The sequence below is a fragment of the Chiroxiphia lanceolata genome, chromosome 8 (assembly GCF_009829145.1).
Source record: "Chiroxiphia lanceolata isolate bChiLan1 chromosome 8, bChiLan1.pri, whole genome shotgun sequence".
Lineage (NCBI taxonomy): Eukaryota > Metazoa > Chordata > Aves > Passeriformes > Pipridae > Chiroxiphia > Chiroxiphia lanceolata.
In genome coordinates, this window is record NC_045644.1 from 17,923,511 (window position 1) to 17,947,852 (window position 24,342).

The following is a 24,342-nucleotide window of genomic DNA, read 5'->3' on the forward strand; positions in this document are numbered from 1 at the left end:
TATCCCAGAGGTATGTCTGGAGAGATCTTCATGTAGTATGAAGGAAGGACCAGGAAAAGTTGAAGAAAGAGAACATAAATCTTCAGATACTCATAATCTAGAGAATGTATTAATCCCGTTACTGACTGTAGGATAAATACGCAGGAAATGAAAGTGGGTACTTCTGTCTCATCGGTTCTTGTTCATATCCCAATGCCACACACACAGGTAGCTTTATCCTCTCCTGTAGACAGCCAGTCGTATGGACACCACTGTGGGAAGGTGTATGGGAGGCAGGGTCAGTGACCTCTATGTCCTGCATGTCTCTGGGGTGTGGAACTGTCCCTCCAGGGACTGCACCTTTGGCTTCCTCCTGCCATTGCTTTCCATCATTAACTCCTTTCCTGTATTTGTTCAGGACCTTCCTTCCAGCATTCCTTTGATCACAGACATTTTTTGCTGATTCCCCACTAGTTTGAAAATAGTTGCTTTGTCATAGTTGCTGATTTATTGGGGGAGCAAAATACCTCTGTGTAAAGTGATGAGAAAGGGCTCTCTAGAACTCTAAAAGCCTTAAAAGTCTTCCTTTCAGTTTGGAAAGGAACTTGAACGAAAACCACCAAAAAGCTATTCAGAAAACACTGACTTGTACATTGTTTTGTGATTGTTCCCACATCCCTCATAATTCTCAACCACAGCTCTGCACTAGAGGCTAGATACACATGGTGGGTATTTTTGCTCTTCCTAGCAGTGGGATAGCAGGAATGCAAGCTTCCCTTTCAAGTGCAGAATCAAAGTATTGGACAAACAGTAAGACAGGGATGTGAGTTTTGAGGTTGTATCTTCCCTCAAAACAAGAAAACTTTTCCCAATACAGTTTTATTCTTCTCATGAATTTGTTGGTATTGTTTTCCTTTCCTCTCCTCCATGCAGGAAATAAGCCTTATAGCTCTCCCACACTTCAATATGCTTGTCATGCTATCTGTGCAGAAACGCCTCAGTCTTTGCATAGAGTCTCAGCACTTCATTTTTCAGACACATCTTTTCAAGAACTGGCAGCCTGCAGAATAACTTTGAAAATAATTTATTTCATGTTGTGGCAGTCCTCTATACTTGAGCTGTTTTTAAGCATTCCTGTGTTCTTCTGGTACCACACTGTAATATTGATCTTGTTTCTGTCATCTGGCTGGTTTTGGTTTGCTTGCAGGGCGGCCTGAACTATTCTACAGTTTACAGCATGGGGGAGCAGCTGGAGTGGGTGTGCGCAGCAAAACAGCCCATGGAATTTCTGAACAGACCCCTCCCACGTGTGGTCACTTTCAATTTGCAGGGAACTGAAGTAAGATCATTTCTCTGGCCTTTTGTTTCTATGTTCCTGTTCTTCTATTGTAGTTATTTTTAAATAGCAATTGTTTTGGTTTTCCTATTTAAATAACAAATGCAATTGTTTTACAAAGTCTTGGCTTCCTGAAGAGGGAGCTTCTCCTTTGTAATCTGCTTTTCAAAACGTGACAAGTCATTCCCTGGGCAAGTTTCTGTTTCAGTTTTCACTTGCTTTTCTGATACTGGCTTTCCATAAAACAGGAGAGATTTGGTTTTGGTTTTTTGCCTGTGCAGCCCTAGTTTGAAAATTATGTCAGAAACCGGAGGCAGTGGAAAGCTGTGTGTTTTACTGCAGGTCAGCAGAACTAAATCACTTTCGGTCCCTGGTCCAGATACTTTAAGTTTGATCAAAATCTACCCTTCACTGCTGACTGCAATGTAGACACATATGCCCTCCTTTGTAAAACCAACTGCACAATATAATCAATCCTCTTATTAGATGCACAGTGTTCCAGGTAGGGAAAAAAATTATGATGTATGCTAACCACTAGAGTTAATGGCAGTCTGAGTTCAGCAGACATTCTCCTAAAAACAATGTGACTCATTGCTCAGGGACTTTTTTTTAACCATCCTTGTTATACTGAGGTTGGGGAATTCCGGTGTGATGAAAGAAAAAATTCTCATTTTATTTCAGTCACAAATTTATGAGGTTTAGTGCCTCCACTTTAAGATCTACATAGTTAAGATTGGTTATACTAACTGATTCACTGAAACCTTGAGAGGTGGACTACCTTCATTTCTGCTCACCAGGTGCCTCACGCTTGAGACGTAAAGCCAGAAGCCAAAGTTCAAGTCAGGCACCTGCCAACATACCTTTAAGCTGCATTCATGCCTTCCTGGGTGGGACATGGTACAGGGAGCAGCGTGTCTACCAGGCTTGAGAGCATGGAGCCTTCTTTATTCCTTTCCTTTCTCTTTTACCTCCCTTCTTCCCTCCCTCCCTGTGCTTCTACACAATTGCATCCTAGGAAAGATGGCACAGGCTACATCACTGCTGTGCTGCTTTTTTGAAAGGCAGGTATTTTATTCTCCTCTACATGTGGAGCCTGGACAAAACATGGCAAGGAGCACCACATTGTCACAGCGTGCCAGACCTGTGCACAGACCCAAGTCATTTATACAATGCTAAGTTTTCATCAGTCCATGGGTGCACAGGCCTGGTGCAGGGCTATTAAACCGTCTGACTGCAGCAGCCTGGAGTTCTCAAGGGCTATGTACTGCCTTCCCAGGAATCTCACTTCCAGCAAAGTGGCCTTTTGGAGGAATGCCACGTGGCTGTGGGCACCCAGCATTGCCAGGGGTTGATTTTCAGCCCCTGGCACCCTGCAGCCAGTCCTGCCTTGCCCTTTCCAGGCTCTAGGACCAGGTGGCAGCCACGGGACCCTATCCCACACACCCGTGCACTGGTTGGTAGGTGGGAGCAAGCCCAGGCAGGTGTCCTCCTGCTTTGGCTGAGTCTTTATACTTGCTGGAGATTTTCTCCAGGTAACTGATGGCAGAGCCAAAGAAAGTCATCTTTCCTACTGTGTGACCTGGAAAAATCAAACCTTTCCAGCAAGGTCTCCTCTTCTGTTGAAAGATTTTGGGAGACTTTGCACAAATAGGTGTGTGAGAGGGAAAGGCCTCAGGGCAAAGCTGCCAGCACTATACTGGTTCTTTGAATTTAGGAGCCGAGTCCTCTGCACTTTGGGATGAAAGAAAGTTGAGGTGGATTTCTTACGAGAGTGATCTCCTTTTTTGTGATTCACTAACCCGAGTAAAAGAAAACCTAAATGTGACATCTCTATGTCACATTTTCTATTTATCTTTTCTATAAGAAAGACCGAAGTCATGCATTATGCAGATTTTTTTTTCATGACAAAGATGTTTTCATTGTACTAGTTTCTGCATTAGAAAAGCTTCATACCTTCTGCAGGCTGCTTTCCAAAAGTCATAGTTCTGTTGTGCTGCTTCAGCTCCTATTTCTTTGAAGGGTTTTAACATTAGAAGAGGCTTACAAACATTGCAGAGAACAACATAAGTAATAATTTTTACTTAGAATTGGGAGCTTTTGAATAGAAAACTTGCACATATATACATACACATATACAACACACAAACAGAGGTGCTTTTATACAAGGTAGACATCCCATTTGCAACAGCATAGAATCTACACAGCAACACCTATTCCAAATAATTTAGGATATAACAGGTAATTTTTTTTTTTCAAGTATTCTTCCTGGTACACTTTGTAGACTCATAACACCCAAGTTTTCACTTCGAGAAATACAACATCCCACAGTTTTAATGTAAGCAAAGCATTACATTGATTAAGTAATGCAGAACCATACATTTAAACAACAACTGTTCTTCAAATAATGACTACTTTTTTCTTCTTGTAGAGAATCCTATAGCTATAGTCTTATATTGTACCTTTTAGTGAACAAGTCATAAAACTTCTTCCAGTTCTTACCAACCAAAAAAAGCTAAAAGCTTTTTAAAGGAAAGATATTGTTACAAAAATCGTAATTCTTCCTTGTTCCTATAGTAACTTCCTTGAGTCAATTAGAACAGCCAAGGAAAATGCCATTTTAAAGCTTTGTTACTTATATTATTAGAAAAATACTAATTTAATTAGAAATAATACTCTGTGCTGTCTCTTCCAAACTACCAGTATATGTTTTACATTGCTCAGCACTATCATTGTAAGAATTTCTACCTTCCTGACTGCAGGTTTTGCTTTGTTCAGTGTCGCCATTATAAGACTGTCTCCCTTCCTGACAGCTGGAAACAGCTGCCTTCAGTTTTTCCTCGATTTTATCAGCTGCAGCACACATTTTTAACTGTCTCAGACTGCTTACTAGGGTTCCATAGGCTCCTTTTATCCCATGACGTTGATACCAGGTTCGAAAGAGCTTAATCTTCTGTTCAGATGTATCACCAGGACAATCCCGAATGACTTGATCTATGGCAGGTTCTGGTACATGGTGATGACGAATAAATGTCAGCACTTGTGGGAATGTCATCTCCTCCACAATACCAGCAATATGGCTGCTCAGGTCAGCATCTAGGAGCATAAAACAAAATTAATGCACTTGCCGCTTGTATCTTACTGGGTTTTATCACCTGCACTCAGAGTTGATACTTCTCCTATCCAAACCAGATTAAGTTTCAGGTATTCATGATTCAGTATGTTCTATATGTAATTTTTTACAATACATAGCAGGTCTGCCTTTCCATGTTCCTACCAAACGCTATGTATTGCAGAGATTTAGGGTTGCATCCACATTGCTTTATACCACTTAGAATATCAGTTCCCTCTGTAACCTATTCTGTCTTTATCACTGAAGTCTAGTCACCCCTCATGTACCTGTTTTTCTCAAAACAGTGTTGGGAGAGGTCCTGGAACAGGACAGGTCTCTCGCTGTGATACAGTTTTGGAGCTTATGTTCTTTTCCTATTGTGTATTACTACTGTGGATAATGTAGGTTTGTGATTCTGCAATCCCACTGCTGTGTGTGGGACTACTCCCTTACCATAATTATCCATGATTCTAGAAATGCAGCTTGCTTTCTCCTACTGTTTCTGTCCATGTCCCCATGCAGAACTGAAACTCACCTGTTGACAATGAGTAATTGCTTCCTATACAACAGACATTCCTCCTGAGGCAAAACTTTTATGATACCACTAAATGTCTTCATGAGCACAATATGAGCTGGTATTTCTCTAGTAAGTGTTCACTGCTGTGCTAGAATGACAGGTCTGGACAGCAGCAGTCTAGACAAAAATACTCTTTTTTTTTAGCATAGGATTTACATATCTGTATCTCTTTTTTTCCTACTGAATTTTGAGAAATTACTTGTCTCTTACCTGTGTCTATGAGAGGTACATTCTCCTAAAAAGAGAAGGAAGAGAGAAATGAGCAGAAACACGTTTTGTAAAACACCAACCTTGTATAAGAGGATAAATACAATTCATGACACTTTAATTTTCTTTTAGTTTTCTCCATGATTCCTCTATTTTATTTGTGAGGGAATCAGATCAGACAGACAGGCCTCTTTTGACTTGAGTAAGCCTGGGGAATCACCTCACAATTACTATTGCCTAAAATTATGTATGAGGACAGATACCCTGGGTCAGTGGAGGCCTGATGATTTATGAAGTTTTGATCTTGGTCATGTAACTTAGGAAGCATGCCAACAAATCCTGAAGGAATTATAAAGGTTTTCTCTTACTTCTCCCAAAAGAGTCCTCGTGGTGAAATTTACTTCATTAATGTCATAGAAGGGAGGCACACACACACATGGGGAGTCCCAATGTAACTGAAATGGAACAGAGTTCCTTGCATAAAGCTGAGTTTTTTGTGATCTACACAACAATACTTACATAAGAAGGCTCTGCTTTGGACACTACTTCGTTTAGGTTCTCTTTAGTTGTAAAACTCTTCTGTTTTTTCTTCCCTGAAACAAAAAAAGGGCATTTTTAAAATCAAGGACAATATATCTACCCATTAGACTCCAAGAATATAAAATTACATCTGAGTAAGCAGATTAATATCTTATTGAGAGTATGATAGGAATAAGGAATAGGGAATCACTTACACCAGAATATTGCTCCAGCTATTGTTAGTAGTCCTAGCACAGCTAGGAAAGCAATGGGCCACAATGGCATTCCTCTTTCTGTTGGAACATTGGAAAATTTACATGAAAGTTAATTCAAGAAATGCAATACAGCAACACAGTTTTAAACAAGACTGTGTCAGATTTGAGAAGCCTTCCTGTTGTTTCCTAATGGCAAAAGCTACCTCTTAGTTAAAGACTAAGTTAATCATGAGTTGCCCCTGAAAAGGATTAATAACTCCTACATCTGCACCATGAGCAAGGGAAAATCATACTCCAGAGGTCAGTACAGGGCCCAGGAGGTATCATGCCCTTAGCTGTCACGATTCACTACAGACCAGTGGGTAGAAACTACAATTGCAATAGCCTCTCAAAATACAGCAGATGCTAGACCTTGCTTGGTTTTAAAATGGTACCTTTTATTCCACACACAGTGTCTGAAGTTGAAGTACATTGTTTTTCAATCACGCCACTTTCACATCTGCAGAAAGCATGAACAAAAATTACTATGTTTTTTTTTTTCTCTCTTTATAAACTGTCAAAAGAACAAATCACTATCTTCTGTTGTGTTTAGCTTTTATCAGCTAAATATTTCATATATCAAGGTCTTGGACTTTAGAAATTAAAATGAAAGGTATGAAAATAGCACGGAAAAGTGGGGGAGTGAGAAAAGGTGTGCAATTATTTTCTGAATGTAACAGTAGGGCACACAAGGACAACAGGAAAGCTCAGATATTTTATTATGTGTTTTGAAAAGTATATACAGTCTTGGTGGACATATAAGTTTTTCTGCATGCCTTTGGAAAACCTCCATGGATGCAAATTGAGCTGACTGAACTACATCATCTCACATGAGAAGGAAAACTAGTATGCTTTCCCTTAGGTTATAGATTACCTTAGCCCCTGTCTTGAAACTAGCTGGAAAAAACTGTGATAACATATGATATTAACAATTTCATATGTAGTGATGAAGGCATAAACTTACACGGTACATGCAGTGCACTCCGTACATGCTACAGAATTGCAAAAATGGTTCTTTACACAGGCACATTCCGTGTTCTCTTCTGGGGTACAGTTCTTTACAACCTCCAAACCTAAAATAAATTTCTCAAAGTGTATTAGTTTGAAAAAGCAGGCTTCTGCTCACAAGATCTTGTCCTCAGACTTACGTGCTGTTAGCTCTACCACTGCTGGCACTGGCGAGCCTTAACTTTAGAACACGCATACACAGCTTTTATGAGGAGCCGGGCTGCCGGAGCCTTGGGAATTCGGAGCTGTCAGAGAGACCTCTGCTGGCCGAGAGCTCAGAAAACTGATCACACGATAAAGTTCCTGCCAGAAGAGAACTCATTCGGCACTGCTAAATCCCAACTTCTTTTTCCCATTCAGAAGGAATGGGAAGGAAGACAAAAGGAAACTCAGAAAAACACATAGCCCATCTCCTCACTTAATGTTGAAGATGGGTTCTTTACTCTCCCTTACAGACAACAAATTTTATCTTTTCTTGAGAACCTCCAGTGATGAGGAATTCCACTCTCTCTCTTTTTAGCTAACATATTCTTGAGAAATATTCTGCGGAAGTATCAAAACAAATGAATTAATTTTCTCCTATCCTCAGTGTATATGATAATGCCATCTCCATCTATGAAAAAATATTTCTGCATTAAAAATTAATGTAAGTATCTACCTTCTATGAAAGCTATTTTCTTAGGCATATAAAAACATAAAAAAATTAATTACTACATTCAGTGCCCTGCGATAATGGGAAACCACGTTATGTTTCAAAATTTGATGAAGCTCTATTGTGAAACCAGTGCTGAAGCAACTCATGAAAATAGCAAACATGAATGATCCTAAGAATAGAACTTCATGTGGTAATTTTCATCTTGCCTAAGGTTTTCTACTGACTTTTCTTCAACTACATTATTGTCCATGGAATAATGTGACTGGCTATCCCATTACCCTTTTCCTCCCTTCAGTTTAAATCCCTTCAGTCCTTTGTGGCACTGTACAAAATACCGAATTGTTTAGCTCTAGTCAGCTTCATCACCCATGCAAAAATGCTAATTTATAGTAGCAAATGAGAGGAAAATTTTCTGTCCATATTGAGGTCTTACAAGAAGAGGAGAGCACTGGAGGTTGATATTCTAGCAGGTGATCTGAGTACAACCATACTGGAGTTAAGAGCTGTCTCTCCACTCGCTAAAACTTGATTTTGGGTATGAGGAATGAAGAATTATAATTTCCTAAATCCCAATATACTAGATCTACAGGACACCTGGTAGAATTGGTAGGAGATAAGTTTAATGGATTTGAAAAAAAAAAATAATCGGTGATGAGTATTTATGCAACAGGACGTGAATTTCTGGAACCTGGGGTTGCCCAGCAGTTTCATGCACAAAGGGCTCATAAATAGACACTAAAATGACTAGGTAGGAATGGATCTTCTAATGTCCTTTCCCACAGTTGTGGATGCTGATAGACTTTGCAGGGAACAGACCACAGAGAGTGGAAAGTGTTTGTGTTATTTCTAAATAGCACCTCTTGCCTCCACTGCTGAATGCAGAATACTGGAGTGGGTGGGCCATTGGTCTGACCCAGTAGGGCATGCCTGTTAGTCTCATAGTTTGACCCTATGTCCCAGACAGCATCTTGAATGTATAAATGACAACAATCTATCAGCTCTAGCAATTTTAAATAAGTAATTACATGGAAGACTACAAAACAAACCATTGGGAATTCTCCCATCATTCCTTCTTACACCCCTTTTTTAAATAGAGAGTGAAGAAGAGGAAGAGCTTCTCTTCCTGGCCTCTAACCAGTTTGTATAGCTTCTGCTTTGCAAGGACTTTGGCTTTGGCTGAGCAAAGGCAGATATAAGGATAAATAATGGACCAACTATTCTTCTTCCTACTTTGTGCTTGATGAACAGGAACCGGAGGATAAACATTACTTTCTTATGAAATCATTTATGTTCTACCACTAAAAGTTTTGAATCTGCATGCTACCCACTATTCAGGGATTGTGGAGACTTTTCAGTGAAATCCTGTATCAAAGAAGAGTCATTACGAGTTGCCATTTCTACAGACATACCAAACACGCTGTCGCACGAAGAGCATCTCCTACACTCATTCAAATCATTGAGGTGATCTGTGTACTCCTTTCCACTTTCACACTGAGCACAGTGTTTGCTAATATCTGTTGGGCAGGTGATATTTTTAACAAAACCTGTAGAGAAAGAAAAACAAGAATATGGACAGAAGCCACCAGCTATAAGACTTTCATCAGAATTTTATTTTTATTCCCTAATACTTTTTGATTCCAAATATGGAGTCTATATTCTTTATGCATATGAATATGCACTTCAGGAATGCAGAATATGTAAGATCTGATTACCCCCCTTTTTCTTCAATTTAAGACTGAAGGAGAAGACACCAAGCAAAACTGGAACAACCATGAATATATGGAATCTTGTAGGCAAAAGCATGTGTTTTCACTTTTTTAACCTCTTTCAAGTATGCGTAATTCTTGGCTCTTTTGTAACAAGCATGGTATGTGACAACTACTATCTGTAGTGAGAAGTTATTGGTGCACTGAGCTCAAGAAATACTTTTGAAGTGGCTGATGTCCTGTAACAAAGAAAGATACAGCTAGAATGAAGTACTGCATCTAGGAAACCACCTCGTGCCACTTATCCCAGCACTAAGCAATTGTCCATGCTATGGTTTCTGCTGTTAATGACTTCTGAAACACAGTCTTACAATGATACTCACCACTTTTACATTTCTTACAACACTGACCATCTAAATCGTATTCATCCTGGTTACAATTAATTTCCCTCCTGGCAATGATCCTCCTGTTGTAGTCTACGTGCGTTAGAGCTTCAGTATCATTTTTGCACTGTGCTTCAATAATTAAGACAGCCACCTAGAAGAGAAGAACAGCAAATTAGACAAAAAGCTATCAAGGACTGTAGGTGTGTTTTAATACTAGCAGTCACATCAGAAGTGTTACTCTATAGCTAAATATATTGACATGCACCTGCTTGTTAAAACTGTTCATTACTTTAGAAGATTTAATGGACAATGAGAACACATACTAGACTGAAAGCCTGAACCCTACCTCTACAGGCACTCTCCTCTCAAAATAATTTACAACTGATCAATTTCTCTGAATTTCTTTGAATGTAACGTCAAGTTCAATTGCACAGTGCTTGGGCTTTTTTGTTTGTTTGTGGTTTTTTTCTGTTACTAGTCAGTAGGAGCTTTATTAGTAGTCCATTAATAGCTTTATTAATAGTCCATATCATTTTCCATGATAATAATAAAGCACTGTGAACGAGAGGTCAAACCATTCCTTTTTTTCTTTTCTTTTTCTTTTTTGGTCTATTTTGGAGCGAGGTGGGAAAATGAAAAGGATAAATCTGCTATAGTTTGCCTTTGTCTCAGCAATAGTTTCTGGGGAATTCTGTATATACTCTGCATGCACTAAATACGAGATATCTATATAATGGAGCTACGTACTGCTTGCATGCTGACCATTACTTTAGTTAGATGCAGAAAACTCTTTATGTTAACTTGCTGAAAAATGGATTTGGATATCAAACTGGGCTCTCAAGTGAAGGAAGTGTTATCTGTTGCATAACTGATTTAATCAATATGATCACTGTCTTCTGACTTCTAAAAGTATCCATTTCTTTTGATCCTCTAGTCTATTCAGAGATGGGAAGGTGGAAAGCATTTTATTTCCTTGGCAGCCATCTGTTTAAAAATGTATATAATATTAGTTACTAGGCTGAAATTAAGACCTTTCTTTGCACCTGGAGGAGAAGCTTGGGTATCTGTGGGTATAGATGCTCAGCCCATCACTTCCTCTGATCAATGCACTCTCTTCCTTTGCTGTCAAAGCTTTCACAGAGCTCTTTTCTGAATCCCAGTGTAATGCTTTTAAAAGTTTAAAGTCAATGTAATTCCTAAACAGAAGCTTTCAAATGGATGTGTCAAATTAGTGTGATTTGTTTTCCTTTTGCCTGGGAGAACTGTCTTACTAAATACTGGGTAAGAAAGTCCAATTAAAAAATAATTACTAAAATGTAGTCAGGGATATACAACCTTTCTAGTTTAGCTTTCCCTAAAGCAGTATGAAGAAAATGTCCAGAGAGTCATGCAGAAAAGGGGATATAATGAAAGAAAGAAACATCTTTCTAAATTACTAATATCAGCAAAACTTAGCGATCTTTTTGGTGTGTTTACCGAATGCCTGCAAATATGGTGTGTGCAGAGACACATCTTCCCTCACGTGAACAAACCCCTCTGCCTCTTGTTTATGCTCTTATACAAGTGAGCTATGTTGGTACAGTGAAGGGCTACAGTGTCATAAATTTTTAGATAGAAGCCCTCCGCTCTTGCTCACGGAGATGAACTTCCTGGTACACTTACAAGAAGTGGGGGTCACTTCTCAGAATCTGACACTTAAGCAGCACCAAACACCTACATTGGTTCTGCTCGCAGAGACATCTTACAACGCCGTTCTGTAGAAGGAATAATAATAAAACTGTGGAGATATTTTTCAAAGCAACACCCTAATTTTTTTCAAACATTTCTTCTCCTTTTCTCACCCGCTTAATGGCAATCCACTTTCTATATAAAAATTTTCGTGTTTCTTATAGGAAAAAAAAAAAGAGTCAATTGTTATTTTGCTTCCTGTACACACACACCTTAGCTGCTTTTTTTGTTGTCACTGAGCAGTAACACCAATATCAGAAAGGAAGCACTTAGGGGCTTTTATACAGGCAGGGATGATAGGTGCTTTTTTGTGATCTGTATGCTCAAGCAGCAGCTGTATGTTCTCAGCCTAAAATGACTCACAGAGGCTCTCTTTTAACTTTCTCATCTTAACCTAAAAAAAAATAAAAGTAGTTTTCATATCTAAACTGAAGACTTAGATTGAACTACGCAGTCAATGGGAAGAAGATCAATCAGTCAGGGACACCTAACCTTAACAGAATCCATAAAAATTATCACATGAGCCCAAATTTTCTAGTTTCTTTCCATTTGCATTGCCCAGGCAACGAAGAGAGTTTTCTACCTGCTCCCTCTCCTTCATTCCGAGTCCTCCAAAATGCTTTCACCAACAGCTGTTTGCTAAGGAGACTTATACAACCTGTTTTCATCTGCATTCCGAGGGCAGAGTGACAAGAACTTTAGTTTCTTTGAATATTCATGTCATTTTGGGATTTTCAGGCCTCCAATTCTTCCTTTATCAGAGTATTCTTCATAACATGTCAACCTACTTCAACTGAAAAGCTTCTGCAGACATGGTTTATAGGCATGTAATCCCATCTTTCAAAGTGTGTGAATGTGTAATTTGCATACAGGACTTTTTAAAATTTTACAGTGTTAACCCTGAGAAAAAAATGGTCTCTGCTTTCTCCTGTTACCTTTACAATACATTTTATTTTTAGCAAACCACTTCTCTCATTTCTAATCCATAGATGCCAGTGAATGAGAAGGATGATGCCTTCAGAACTTGGTGGCCTTTTTTTTTCCACTACACATTTGTTACATGGAGTAAGGTGCATGAGCTCATCAGGGGCTTTCTAAGTGTTAAAAAAAGGTGGAGGGGGGATTTTTCTTGCTTTTTTATTTTTGCCTAGTGGAAGTTGGGTTGCTAGAGTTAGCTCCATCTTAATACACTTTTCTCTGTAATTAATCTCCGTTGTATACTTTTTCAGGATAGCTTTTTCAAAGAATAATTTCACTCAAAGAGTAATGTTAAGAGGATTCTCTACTCCAATTCTTTCACTATGACATGTAATTTCTGCCTCCAAAATCTCCAGTATCACTTTCCCTCCAACTCTTTTTTTTTTTTCTGCCACCAAGGCTGCAGTTCAGAGTTAGCACCAAAATAACCTCTAAAAACAGTACTGCACACTCTAAAATCTTTTATGGGAAGGACAAAAAGAAACCAGTTCCATTTTCTGGAGCCCAGCACTAGAAGCATCCTGAGCTTCTTAAATTTTGAAAAGGCACGTGTTCAGTGCCTGTGAAAGCAAGAAGCCTCAGCTATTGTCCAGCTTCTTAAAATAGTCACTGTCCAAATTCAATTAATAATTATTTCACATCTCAGCTGACTCACGTGCAAATTACAGCAATACATTTGGGCTGGGAGTTGTATGGTTTGTCATTTTGTTGGTTTTTGGTTTTTAATTTTGTTTTTCAGGAGTACTGTACTAATGAACACCTAGTAAATACAATTTGGAAGAGTTGGAATAATATTAACAGCTCTCATCTCACTTTGATGTTTTAGTTAAGGATGAATAAGAGCTGGACAGCACAGAACTTTAGCAACTCTTTCCTTTTTTGCTTTTGTAAACAATAAGGTTTTCGTATTGTGACTTTCTCTTTGTTCAGTGAGGTACCACAAAGATAAAGGCAGTTAGCTGTGGGAACATGCCCAGGCATGTTTCCAGAACTGGGGCCCTTATACTTTTCACTTGAATCTTGGGTCATCCCAACCCATTTTATGGCTGTTTATGCGTGTACATGTAAACGTGTGTACTGGTTTCCCGTGAAATGAGAAAAGAAGGATCAGCACTGTAATGTAGGAGTCCTGTTTTCAAGGGTATGTCCTTCTGAATTTCCAGAAAACTGCCTGCTCTGTAGTCATATCAGATAAAAAATACTCTAGATAAAATATTTAGATAACACTTCACTCTCTTCAGAGTTCTTTTGGTTCTGTTCCTTTAGAGTGTCTCCGAGTAGTATGTATTTTTGTGGCTCTTTTTACAAGGAGAACTTAGATGTTTTCTAACTACATAGACTGTTGCTATTTTTGCGTGACTATCCCTGTGACTTCAGTGCAGCGCAGAGCTCCTTGCAAAATTGAGGTCTCATTCAACAAACCGCTTTCATGTTCTGCTTTAACCAAAACAACATGCCAAACCCTGAGCAGGTTTACTGATTTATAAGTAGTGGAACAAGATGCTAATTAAAAAAAAAAAAATTAAAATAGAAAGTATTTAGGAGTGTTATGGTCTTTCTAAGGGGTACTGAAATATGGAAACAATTGGAAAATAAGAATATAAATTATATATTCTCTGGGAACAGTGAGATAAGATAGAAAGTACTTTTAACCTTAACACATATTCTGAATAGTTCCAACACAGCAAGCCAGACTGATATTTCTGCCAGTGGTTTGCTGCTCCTGTAGAGGAACAGATAATACACCCTTCTGTCAGCAGATGAAAATCCTTCTTTGTATTTAACTATGCTCTGGCGATTTGTGTAGGAGCATGGATAGAACTCTCTGAAATGCTTTAGATAGTTTATTACCTGTTATATAGTAAATCAGATCAGAATTTGAGTGGTTAAGACTTGATTTTAACCCAACAAACCGCAAACAAACTGCGTTTGCTAGCAATATAACCACACTGTGAAGAGACTTTAAATGTCGGCTCCAGTGAATTGTCTCTGAAACAGGTGAAAATTGGGGTTGAGGAAGCAATGTGTACTGCATCCACACTTCCAGGCAGTGGGAGGCTCTGCTATGCAGCAGGGCTCACTGTCACCTGCCTCATCCCCACTATCCCATGTCTGGGCTCTAGGAGCAGGACTGCCTGGAGGCGGCTCTAGCAGAGCCCAGGCTGAGTCAGGGCATCCATGTGTCCCTAGGTCTCCTGCCGTGGAGCTTGCTGCCACTACAGCTCTTTGGCCTAAGGCCCCTGTACTAGTGCAGATCCCTGGGCTGGGCACCGACACACCTCCTAACCTTTCCTGTTGGCAGCAGCCCTTCAAAATGGGTGTTTGTGAAGGTAACTTTACCAATGAAAGTAAGACATGAAACCAAACCTCTGAAGCTGCTGGGACACATGCTGTGTGCACAGGGATGATTCAGGCAAGACGGGAAGGCCCTGCCCCACTGCTTCCAGTAAATTCTGCACACCATGCCACCAGGCTTGGACTATTCCTGTAGCTTTTCCTGGGTCACTGTCATAGTGGTTCAGACTCCTCCCGCACGGTTATTTGCTTTTATGTTGCTTTACCGAATCGCTGTGTTACGGATGCCCCGAGGTGCAGTGCAAGACAGCTCCCCCACTAACGTGGTTTCAGCGCGGGCAGGTGCAGGGTCTCACCGTGCTGGCGGGGCGGGATGCTCAACCTGCCGTCCAGCGTCTCCGGACAGCACCGGTAGCTGCGGAGCGAGGCCAGCCACAGCTGTCCCTGCGTCCCCCCACCTCCAGCACACGACCCCGTGTCCCTGACAGCGCCCCGCATCCATACTCCTTTTCTTCCGTCTGCTCTTCCACAAAACCCACTTCCCTTCGCCCTGCACCCTCAGAAGTGGCTGTAACATCATAAAGTGCCTAAACTTGAAAGTGGGGTTTTCCTTTTCCCTTTCAAAACATCGCCTAAACGAGTTAGCTGGAATCCCGGTAAGAAGCCTGTCGCTGCCGGCGGCGATCAGCACCCGGGCAGCGCTTCTCGCTCGGCTGTGCCGAGTCCCCGCCCGGCCCCGCAGCCCCCGCCCGGGCTGGTCCCGCCGCCCGCGGCCGAGCAGCCCGGCCTGACACCGCCCCGCCGCCCGGCCCGCTGCCCCGCCCGGGCGGACACTTACGAGGAGCAGGGGAAGGAGCCCCCGGGCCATCCCGCCGCTGCCCAGCGCTGCCCCGCACCTTCCGGCACAGCACAGTCCCGGCAAGGCAGGCGGCCCTGCCCACCGGGCTCCTCCCATATGCTGGCAAACAGCGCCTGGCCCATCCCTGGTGTGGGGCTGGGCGGCGCGGAGGGGCGGGCAGCGGTGTTGGGGAGCGCTGCTGCTGCCCCGCAGGTTCCCGGCGCCGTGAAGCGGCCCCGCGCAGGGTCCCCTCCGCCGGGTGAGCCCGCGGGCACGGCCCGGCACAGCCCCGCGGTCACACAGAGCGAGGGCACGGCGGCTGTCCGGAGCTCCGCGGGGATCGCGGCTCTTCGTCAGACACACCCACTCGGCAGCCTGTGAATGCCAAGCACAGCCCCGAGGGCACGAAGCCAACGGACTTTGGGCTGGGAATGAGGAATTTACTTCATGTCCCAGCTGCTGGGCGAAGCAATGTCCTCCCCACCGAGGGCAGAAACTCCGCTTTTGTAGTATTGACAAGGACAGGCTTGGGGTAGGGAGTCCCGAATCAGTAGGAGTGGAGCAGTCTCAGAACAGGCTAAACTCACTGCAGCGGAAGATACTGCCCTTTGCTGTCGTGTTAAAAGGATTGCTCAAGCCTGTGACGTTTTGTAGCTTTTTAGTCACTTGTGTTTTCGTGCAAGCTTTCAGTGTTTTGAAATGCTGGTAGTCTGGCCTCCTTTGTAGAGTAAGAAATAACATGAGGGTGTGAGTTATCGATATGTGTTTTGATCTTTCAGGTTTTGACACGATGCTGTTGCCTTGGGAAGACATGGTTGCAATCGGGCGTTTTCATTTTAAACACCATTTTTCAGTGGTTTATGACTCAGATTTTCAGAAACTCTTCAGCTTTTCTGCTAGTATGGGTCTTAGCTACCATACAGATAAGCTGGGTTCATAACATCACCAAAAAATAGCTGCTGTTTTAAATATTTCGGGCTTTTTAACCACTTCCGGATAAACTGAAATGTACTGCTGACACATTTTTAGAGATGCTGCCTTTGGAGTATCCTTGAACAATCAACTTTTTGCGTTCCCAATGGCAGGATGGAATATAAGGAACGAGAGGCACCTCTCTTGGGTGTAGCACCTGGGTTACATGTGTGTAGTTCTTACTGGGCAAACCCAAATCAGTGTGTACTTGAGGCTGCTACTTTTAGCGGAAGTTTATGTGCGAGTAGGGGTGGAGTAGGGACTGCAAGTAACTTTGTCCGGATCTGGATGGTTGCTGCAGCAGAAAGCTTGGTAAAATTATTTCCAAATTCATCACTCAGGGGGTTGTGTTTTGTCCTAAAAGCAAAACTGTATGTGCCTGGGCCCTCAGCAGGCATTGCTTAGTGTTGGGTAACACCTCGATGCGTCCCTTGCCCCAGTTATCCAAAATCTTCTGCTAATGTAGCTAATGTCTCTTAGGTGCGTGTGGTTTGCACTCCTCCCTGCCCCCCCGGGGGTGTGATGACTGTGTGCATGTAGCTGTTTTGCGGTGGAGTGTTTTTTGTCTTGATAGGGAGCTTTGAGAGACATTTTAGAAGCCACCACATTCATGTCAAAACAGCAGTGCCTGAATGTTGCTTGCAGTCATACCTTATGTAATTGTTTGGGAGTTTTATATATATAATGAAGAAAGAGAAATGTGTTGGCAGGATTTTTTGTTTGTTGTTTGACTATCCTGAGCTGGTATCAGTGAGCACTAGAAGGTCAGTGTTTTGCTCTTTTCTATGTTCATTGGGTTGCAGCAGCTTTTTTTTTGGCTGGTAAAAGTTGTAGGGTTGACTCTTGTCTTTACTCAACCTTCATCTAAAGCTTAATTCGGGTGTCAGCAGAGGCATGTTAAGCAGTGCAGGCGCTGCAGTATTTCTCTTGCCAGCAGATGGCCTTGTGCCTCTCCTAACTCGCGAAGAGGGATCTGACTGGGGCGAGATGCAACCCGAGGAACAGTTAACACACACTTTTTAGCTCTTTTGCAATTCCGCCTTTAGAAATGCAAGGTCCTGGAATTAAAGTGAAATTTTTTATTTTTATTTTATTTTATTTTATTTTATTTTATTTTATTTTATTTTACTATGCTGGTTGGATTTGTTGTTGTTGTTGTTTTGTTTTTTCCTTGTTGTTGTTGTCCTGTATCTACATATGTACACTGGTCATAGGAAATTCTATTCCAGGTAGCTGCAAAAACACCAAAGGAATAATTCTGAATACACATGATCATATTATTCTGACTATTAGAATTGCTGAGTTGGGATCTGTATTCATGCCTTAACTGGCATCAAACCTTTTCTTCCTTCTCCAGAAACTTACTTGCACCTAGAGAAACTAACTCTGTTGGGATATTATGACATTATGAATTGCTAAGTTTTTGAGAGGGTTAACTTAACTAATCTCTCCAGGTGAACAAAAAATTGTCAAGGTGCAATAAAATGTAATTGAGGGCCCGGAGCCCTTTGCATTGTATTGGTCTCACCTCAGAATGTTGCATCCATATTTATGTTCCAGAAGGAAAATAACAGGGGAGGAAGCATAAGATCTGACTTGCTTTCTACTACTTGCTTCTCTGTTAAATTGTTACAGATTTTTTAATTATTTTTTTAAATATTTTGTTTAGATTTGTTTTGGCATATTGGTAATTTTTAGCACTTCTTTTGTATTAAGATTGGACAATTAGATTAATATAGTATAACTTAACCAAAGTAGTTATGCCAAACTTAAATTCTCCTTTGACCTAAAATACACATTAGAAGATTATTATTGAACAGAAGACTTACACTGAGATACCTTAATATAATAAATGTGGGAGCTATTAAGAACTCCCTACTACATTTGTCTTCCTGTTAACTTTGCATTTTCTTTTCTTGTATATATTGACTTATTCTGCTGTCTTTTAGTAGATAAGTTTGCCTTAAAATGTGGATTAGGGCACACAACTTTTGTATTTGGACAACTTGATTTGACTGGAAAGGGAAGAAAATAGGAGAGAATGCAGAATGTACCTTTTAGAGATACTTAAAATTATACATTTTGTTATGTGATTCATGTTTTTGAAATACCTTGAAGTTTAAAGGGAAGGAAGATAAAGCTCAAACACTTAATAATTGGACCCAAGGTTTCTGTTTTGTTTTGCTTATTTGTTTGTTGCACTTTCTGTTGGCCTTTTGATTTACTTTGCTTTTCTGTTTTGCCTCTCCCCTCTCTCTGATTCAGAACAACCAACCTAATTTTGACTTTTTGTTTAAGTACTAGAGTAAGCAATCCATTACTTGTGCAGCTCTATTGCATCTCCTTCATACTTGATTCAAACCTCTTCTGTTTTGTGACTCTCATCACAAGCATCAGCCTACACTATTGGGAAATGATTGGAGTGGCATCAGTCCTTAAATAATCAATTCTTGCTCAGTACAGTTTTATGATGGTTTTATTGTTTTCCAAATCTTCTGTGAAACATTAAAACAGTGACCTTGCTCCAGCCACCAGGTGCACCCTTTGTTCTGAGGTCTTGTAGACCAGAAAAGATTTGTAACCACTGTAACTGTTGGCTTCTGTGTTGCAGTGTGGTGTGGCCAGATTCTGGCAATTGGGGGTTACCCTTCTCCCTTTTTTCGTAACACTTAGAATCATCTGGATTTGTGGTATAGCGAAAGGTTCTTGGTCAGATGATGTGGTAGACCAAACACCCTGTTCTGTGTGTGTGGAGAAGCTGATATGACTTCATAGAAGTGGGAAAGTGGGGTGTGAGCAGAGAGGTTTATGAAGACTCTGTGGGCTTTTTCATAAGGGTGCCGTGTGGTGTTATATCAAATCAGGAAGTTCTGACATGCAGCATGTTTATTTTAAAAATAATGGAAGTCTGATGTAACTGCCTGTGGAGCCATAGCTGCTAGTGTTTATCTAAAAAAAAAAAAACAACCACACGAGCAAGAAAACAGAGTGGAAACAAAAAAACCTGAACTAGAACAAAACAGTGGAAACTGAAACTTGTAGCAAGTACCTTTTCCCCTTTAGCAGTTCTTCTCTGGAGACGGTGATAAAGGAGAACTGGGCATAGGCCCTGGCCCTCCAAAAGAAAGCTGTAGCAGACGGATGTCCTTTTTCTCATAATTCAACTTCCTGACACAACCCTGGATCCATGCTTTCGTTCAACAGACCCAGTTCAGATGACGTCAATGCATTCTTCACAGCAGGGGGAAAATAAATCATTTTTCAAACAAACCGAGCATTTCCTTAGACTGGAAAAGCAAATTGGCTGGATGCCTGGTGGCTCCTACAGCCAATCACTATAACCTTACCATAAATGTAGATGTGTTTCTATCTTAGAGTTGATTATTGACTTTATTTTAGCCATGGGACCATCCTGTCCCAGTCCTCTGTGTGTGCACTGTACCAGGGAGTGCTGAGATACTGGATGATGCATTATTTAGCAAATATTTTGCACATCACATGGGCTGACTTAAGTGAGCTCACTCAAATTTGACTATGTGACTTGATAGACTGTAAATGCTTCTCTTTTAATTGTTTTGCAGAGCTCTATCTCCATCCAGATCTTGCAGCAGGCAGCTTAGCTTCAGAGGCTGGCTGGTGCTCTTTTTTTTCAAGCTAATTGGTCTTAGTTGTTTTTTGAAGATGCTATTACTAAGATTATGCTTTACACATTTGAAGCTTGATGTACAGCAAATGCTAACTGTCAAACATGTAACAGATGAGCTGTAAAAGCTTTTGAGATAATCTGCTAGGGATACTAGATGTGCTTCAGGGGTGAGGAAGTGTTCAAACCTTTTCCCTTCAGGCACTGCCTGGACAGACCACTGCTGATTTAATTTGTGAGTTAAATCCAAGACTGAATCCTTGTACCAAGGATGAGAGAGGGAAGATCTGTAAAGAAATGTCCGGAGTTAAAAGGTAAATATGAGTAAAAGGAGATCTTTGGTTTTGCTTTTAGCCTCTAATCTGAAGATGACAGTAACAGGTGTACCAGATGACTTTATTTCTGATGTTGAGTAAGTGACACCCCAAACAGCTACCCTTCAAGGAAATCAATTTTCATTATAATTTGAAAATAAATCAAGAAAAATTTTATTAAAGTTAGTGAGCAGAAGAAGCTAAAGGAAACATTTTAAAGGATCTTAGCATAGTGTAGTTTCTGAGATTGTAAGAAATATTATTTCTTTGGGATTCAGTTCCATTGTTTTGCTTTGCACTGTCATGCTTCTCTTTCTGGGATATCATCTGATAAGTGAAACTAGATAAAGTGATGCCTTGTGGCTGAGACTCCAAACAGTCTTGTTTTGGTTTCTTTTGATATCTCTTAACCTTTGAAATTCTTTGGGGGTGGTGGAGACATGACACTGATGTGAAAAGTTTTATCCCTCCCACTGATACCTCAGATGTAGTTCAGCATCCTCTGTGACATCAAACGTTCTTCAGAGTGAGAACAGGATACCGTGATCTTGCTCTGAGTGTTTGCCTCCTGGGCACTGCTGTGTGGTTTTAACCAGGACTTACGCTTCAGGTAGATGTTTAACAGCTCCTAATAGAGAGAAGCTGTTGTGATAGGAACAAAGTTTGGAGATGAGGGGACTATGGCTGTTCCCTACCTTCACCTACTAACCCATTTCTATCACACACATGCACAAAAAGCAGAGAGGCCTGGGTAGCTTATGCAGCTGCAGGAGTGAGTCATATCTTCTCTGTTCAGCTGCACAGCCCACTGCATAGTAAGTTTTTATGAGCTGTAGCAAATGAATTGAGTATATAGTACAAACTGATTCATGTTTCTTTCAAGATGCAGTTGGTTGTTTTCTGTCAGTGGTTCTCATCAGCAATTAAGTGATGGGCTTAGAAAGCTGTGTGTTTCTAAGGGTGGTCATAACAAGAAGGGATACATCTGTGTTTGCTGTCTGAAGCAGTCTGCTAAATTCCCAGATAAGACGTTAGTGATATTTTTCAGCTGAATCATTTATCAAATATTTCTTGGAAGTGAAGTATTTTGAAAGAGGCAGCCTTTCCACACTGCACAGTAGCTGCCTCTCCTGCTGTCAGCCAGCTCAGATGCAGGAATAGGAAACTGGATGAGGGATTGAAGAAGGATGGACAGCAGAATGTGCATTTCTCATTTCCTGGGATAGACAGGAGAATCTGGTGCCAGTGCAGGCCACTGTTTTAACAGCCACAGGTTTCCCATGTGTTTCTCCCAGCTTGGGGATACTCAGAAACCTCCCTGCCTGGAGGTAGCCAGCTGAGAGGAGAGTAGTCCCTCAGTTTCAGGTGGGAAATGAAGAGGGACTCACAACCACTTGCTGTAATAGTATAGGGAAATTGTCTTATCTTCTTGAAGTAGAGGTTTTGGACTGAATTCTCAGCTTTTGTTTCATCACTTCAGTGAGCCATGTTTTTTTTTACTTGAGACCAATGGTAATTTTGATGTTGTCTTGTTTGAAGATAAGATTTCACTACACATGCACAAAGCACATGTAAAGATATGCGATATTGATATCTGGGGACTTCCCTCTTTTTGGGAGGCAGGGCTGGCCACCAACCCCTTCTCCATCAGCTCGCTGAAGGGGCAGCCCAGTCTGCCCTGCACTAACCACATGGCAGAGCCTGGGGCGTCTCATCTTGCTGCAGTGAAAGGCTGTTGATTCGTGGAACTTGTTCCTTGCCCTCCCAGCTGCTGTTCCACTATTCCTGAGTGACCTGGTACAAACCCCACATGTTTTCTTTTCAGGGGGCCTACCTGAAAAACGGGATCTGACAAAAACAATTTACAGAAAAATAACTATAAATTATTAAAATATAGGCAATAGGGAAGGTTTTGCCCTCATGCAAACAGTAGCTTGTATTGTGTATGCAGAATAAAAGAACACAGATGTTAGATCTTTTTCCCAAGTGTGGTTGTCTCCTGTTCCTCCCAACCTCTTTTTCTGAGAAGGCCTGGCCATTTGCAGTGCAAGTGGCACTGTACCAGCACTATTTTATTTAAATGCAATTCAGAAAGGGGAACATATTTATGCGGAAGATCTGCTAATTGCATAATTTTCTCCTTGTATTAAACAATGTGTTCATGCTGTGTAGCACAGACTAATCAGTGTGCAGGGAAATGATTTATATTGTTTTGAAGAGGTCTGAGCATTTGACCTTGTAAATGAATTTCCAGAGAGAGCTAAATACAATGCAGTAAGTAACAGGCTCTAATTAAGAAGCTGGAAGAGTTGTGTAGTTCTGGTATCCTGATGTGGAAACTATCCAGGCATTTTCAAGATCCTTGGACAAAAGTGTTTTGCAGCAGTGAAAGGATTTACTACATCTTTTCAACAAGTTACTAGCAAGGAACTGAAAGAGAAAGAAACTTGGGAAGTACTTACAGGACTGACAACATGGTAGAAATTATAATTCTAAGACCTTCTTTTAGTGCTGTTACTGACTTGCAGGAAGAACAGAATATGAATCAGCAGGCTTTAGCATTTTCTGCCCAGAGGTACTTGGAATATTCTTGAAGTCCTTAAAATTGCAGTGAAATCAGGGAAATGTTAGCCTGTCCGTGGAATGGAGAGCTGTACCTGTACCAATCCCTATGGAAACACTATATGGATGTGTGTAATACAGGACAGTATATATGATCTTATCCTAGTTAAGAAATGGATCAAAAAGCAGTTGAGGTTGCAGAAATCTCCCACTGAACTGTAGGCAGATTAGACCTGAGTCCTGACAGTTTTCATCCCCCATGACACCAGTGGTACAACAATTGGTCTTGAAATGGGCTAGAATGAGGAAAAGCTTTGCAGAATTCTGAGTTTTTCTGTATTTCTGAAAGATGGTTATGTTTGTTTCAGAATTGTGTATCTAAGTCTTCCTTACAGTCATAAAAGGGAAAGAATAAATCTTTATTTGGCCTGAGAAGGAAATCTGAGCAAACAGTTAAAGCTGGGCATGTAAAACACATTTAGTGGAAAAGAAAACCCTGAGTTTGACTGGAAAGTACTGGTACGCTTTCAGAAAACCAACCAAATTATTAAACAAAAATAGCATGTTATCTGTACTTTTCCATAGTTCTTACAACTGCCTGTAAGAAAGAGGAAGAAGAAACTACCTTATGTAACTAAGACGCATCTGCAAAGCAAGGACCAAAAACCTACCTGCTTCAGTTTTCTTGTGAGGCTTTAGCATTGTTTGGGGAGTGGTTTATAAGCCAAATATGTTAGAGCATGAATAATAGCTGTGTGCTAAGTTCCTCCTGGCTAAATGACCAACCATCATCAGCTATCTGTCTCTTGGGGCACCACACTAGGTAGCAGGACGGTCTTCCAGGCCCAAGCAGCTGCCAGGATGCGTGCAGGAAGGTGTGACAGAGGCAGGGTGACACTGCTCACGAGGCAGAGGAGAGCACCAGTGAAGTCCTGTCCTTCCTGCAGGCTGCAGTGTTTAGGCACCTCTTTGCCAGGTGTGTTTGTCTGTACCTTGTTTTCATGAACCAAAATGACATTCAGCAAAAGTTCCATGGAGGTAAGGAGGGGCAAGGATCCTTTTGTACAGGTCAGAGGTGGAAAGAGTCTTCTCAAGGCTTCATATTACAAACAGGATTCTGTTGGGGACAACTCTGTTTTATCTTAGATCAGTAATGTAGGTTGTATCAAGTTATAAAAACACATTTTATCTGTGATATTTTTCTGTAACTTATGTTATTTTTAGATCACTGATGAAGGCCAGTGATGGGTAGGGAAGGTCCCACAGAAATGCACCC

The 24,342-nt window shown here is 41.0% G+C and overlaps 1 protein-coding gene across 1 annotated transcript; it reads right to left on the minus strand.

Moving 5' to 3' along the window:
* Positions 1-3,367: 3,367 nt before the first annotated feature.
* Positions 3,368-15,674, minus strand: FAS (Fas cell surface death receptor). Its single transcript, XM_032695679.1, has 9 exons — positions 15,576-15,674; positions 9,734-9,887; positions 9,054-9,188; positions 6,946-7,054; positions 6,377-6,441; positions 5,943-6,020; positions 5,728-5,801; positions 5,212-5,236; positions 3,368-4,408 (listed from the first exon to the last, which is right to left on the minus strand). The coding sequence occupies exons 1-9, from the start codon at positions 15,603-15,605 to the stop codon at positions 3,972-3,974; spliced, it is 1,107 nt and encodes a 368-aa protein (XP_032551570.1). The 5' UTR covers positions 15,606-15,674; the 3' UTR covers positions 3,368-3,971.
* Between the last annotated feature and the right edge of the window lie 8,668 nt (positions 15,675-24,342).

Bases quoted from the DNA above. Each gene is read 5' to 3' on its own strand.
- FAS (XM_032695679.1), bottom strand. From the start codon at position 15,605: ATGGCCCGGGGGCTCCTTCCCCTGCTCCTC. The intron at 9,888-15,575 runs GTAAGTGTCCGC...CTTCTCTTCTAG, and splicing joins GGCTCCTTCCCCTGCTCCTC to GTGGCTGTCTTAATTATTGA. The intron at 9,189-9,733 runs GTGAGTATCATT...CTTTCTCTACAG, and splicing joins TTGTAAGAAATGTAAAAGTG to GTTTTGTTAAAAATATCACC.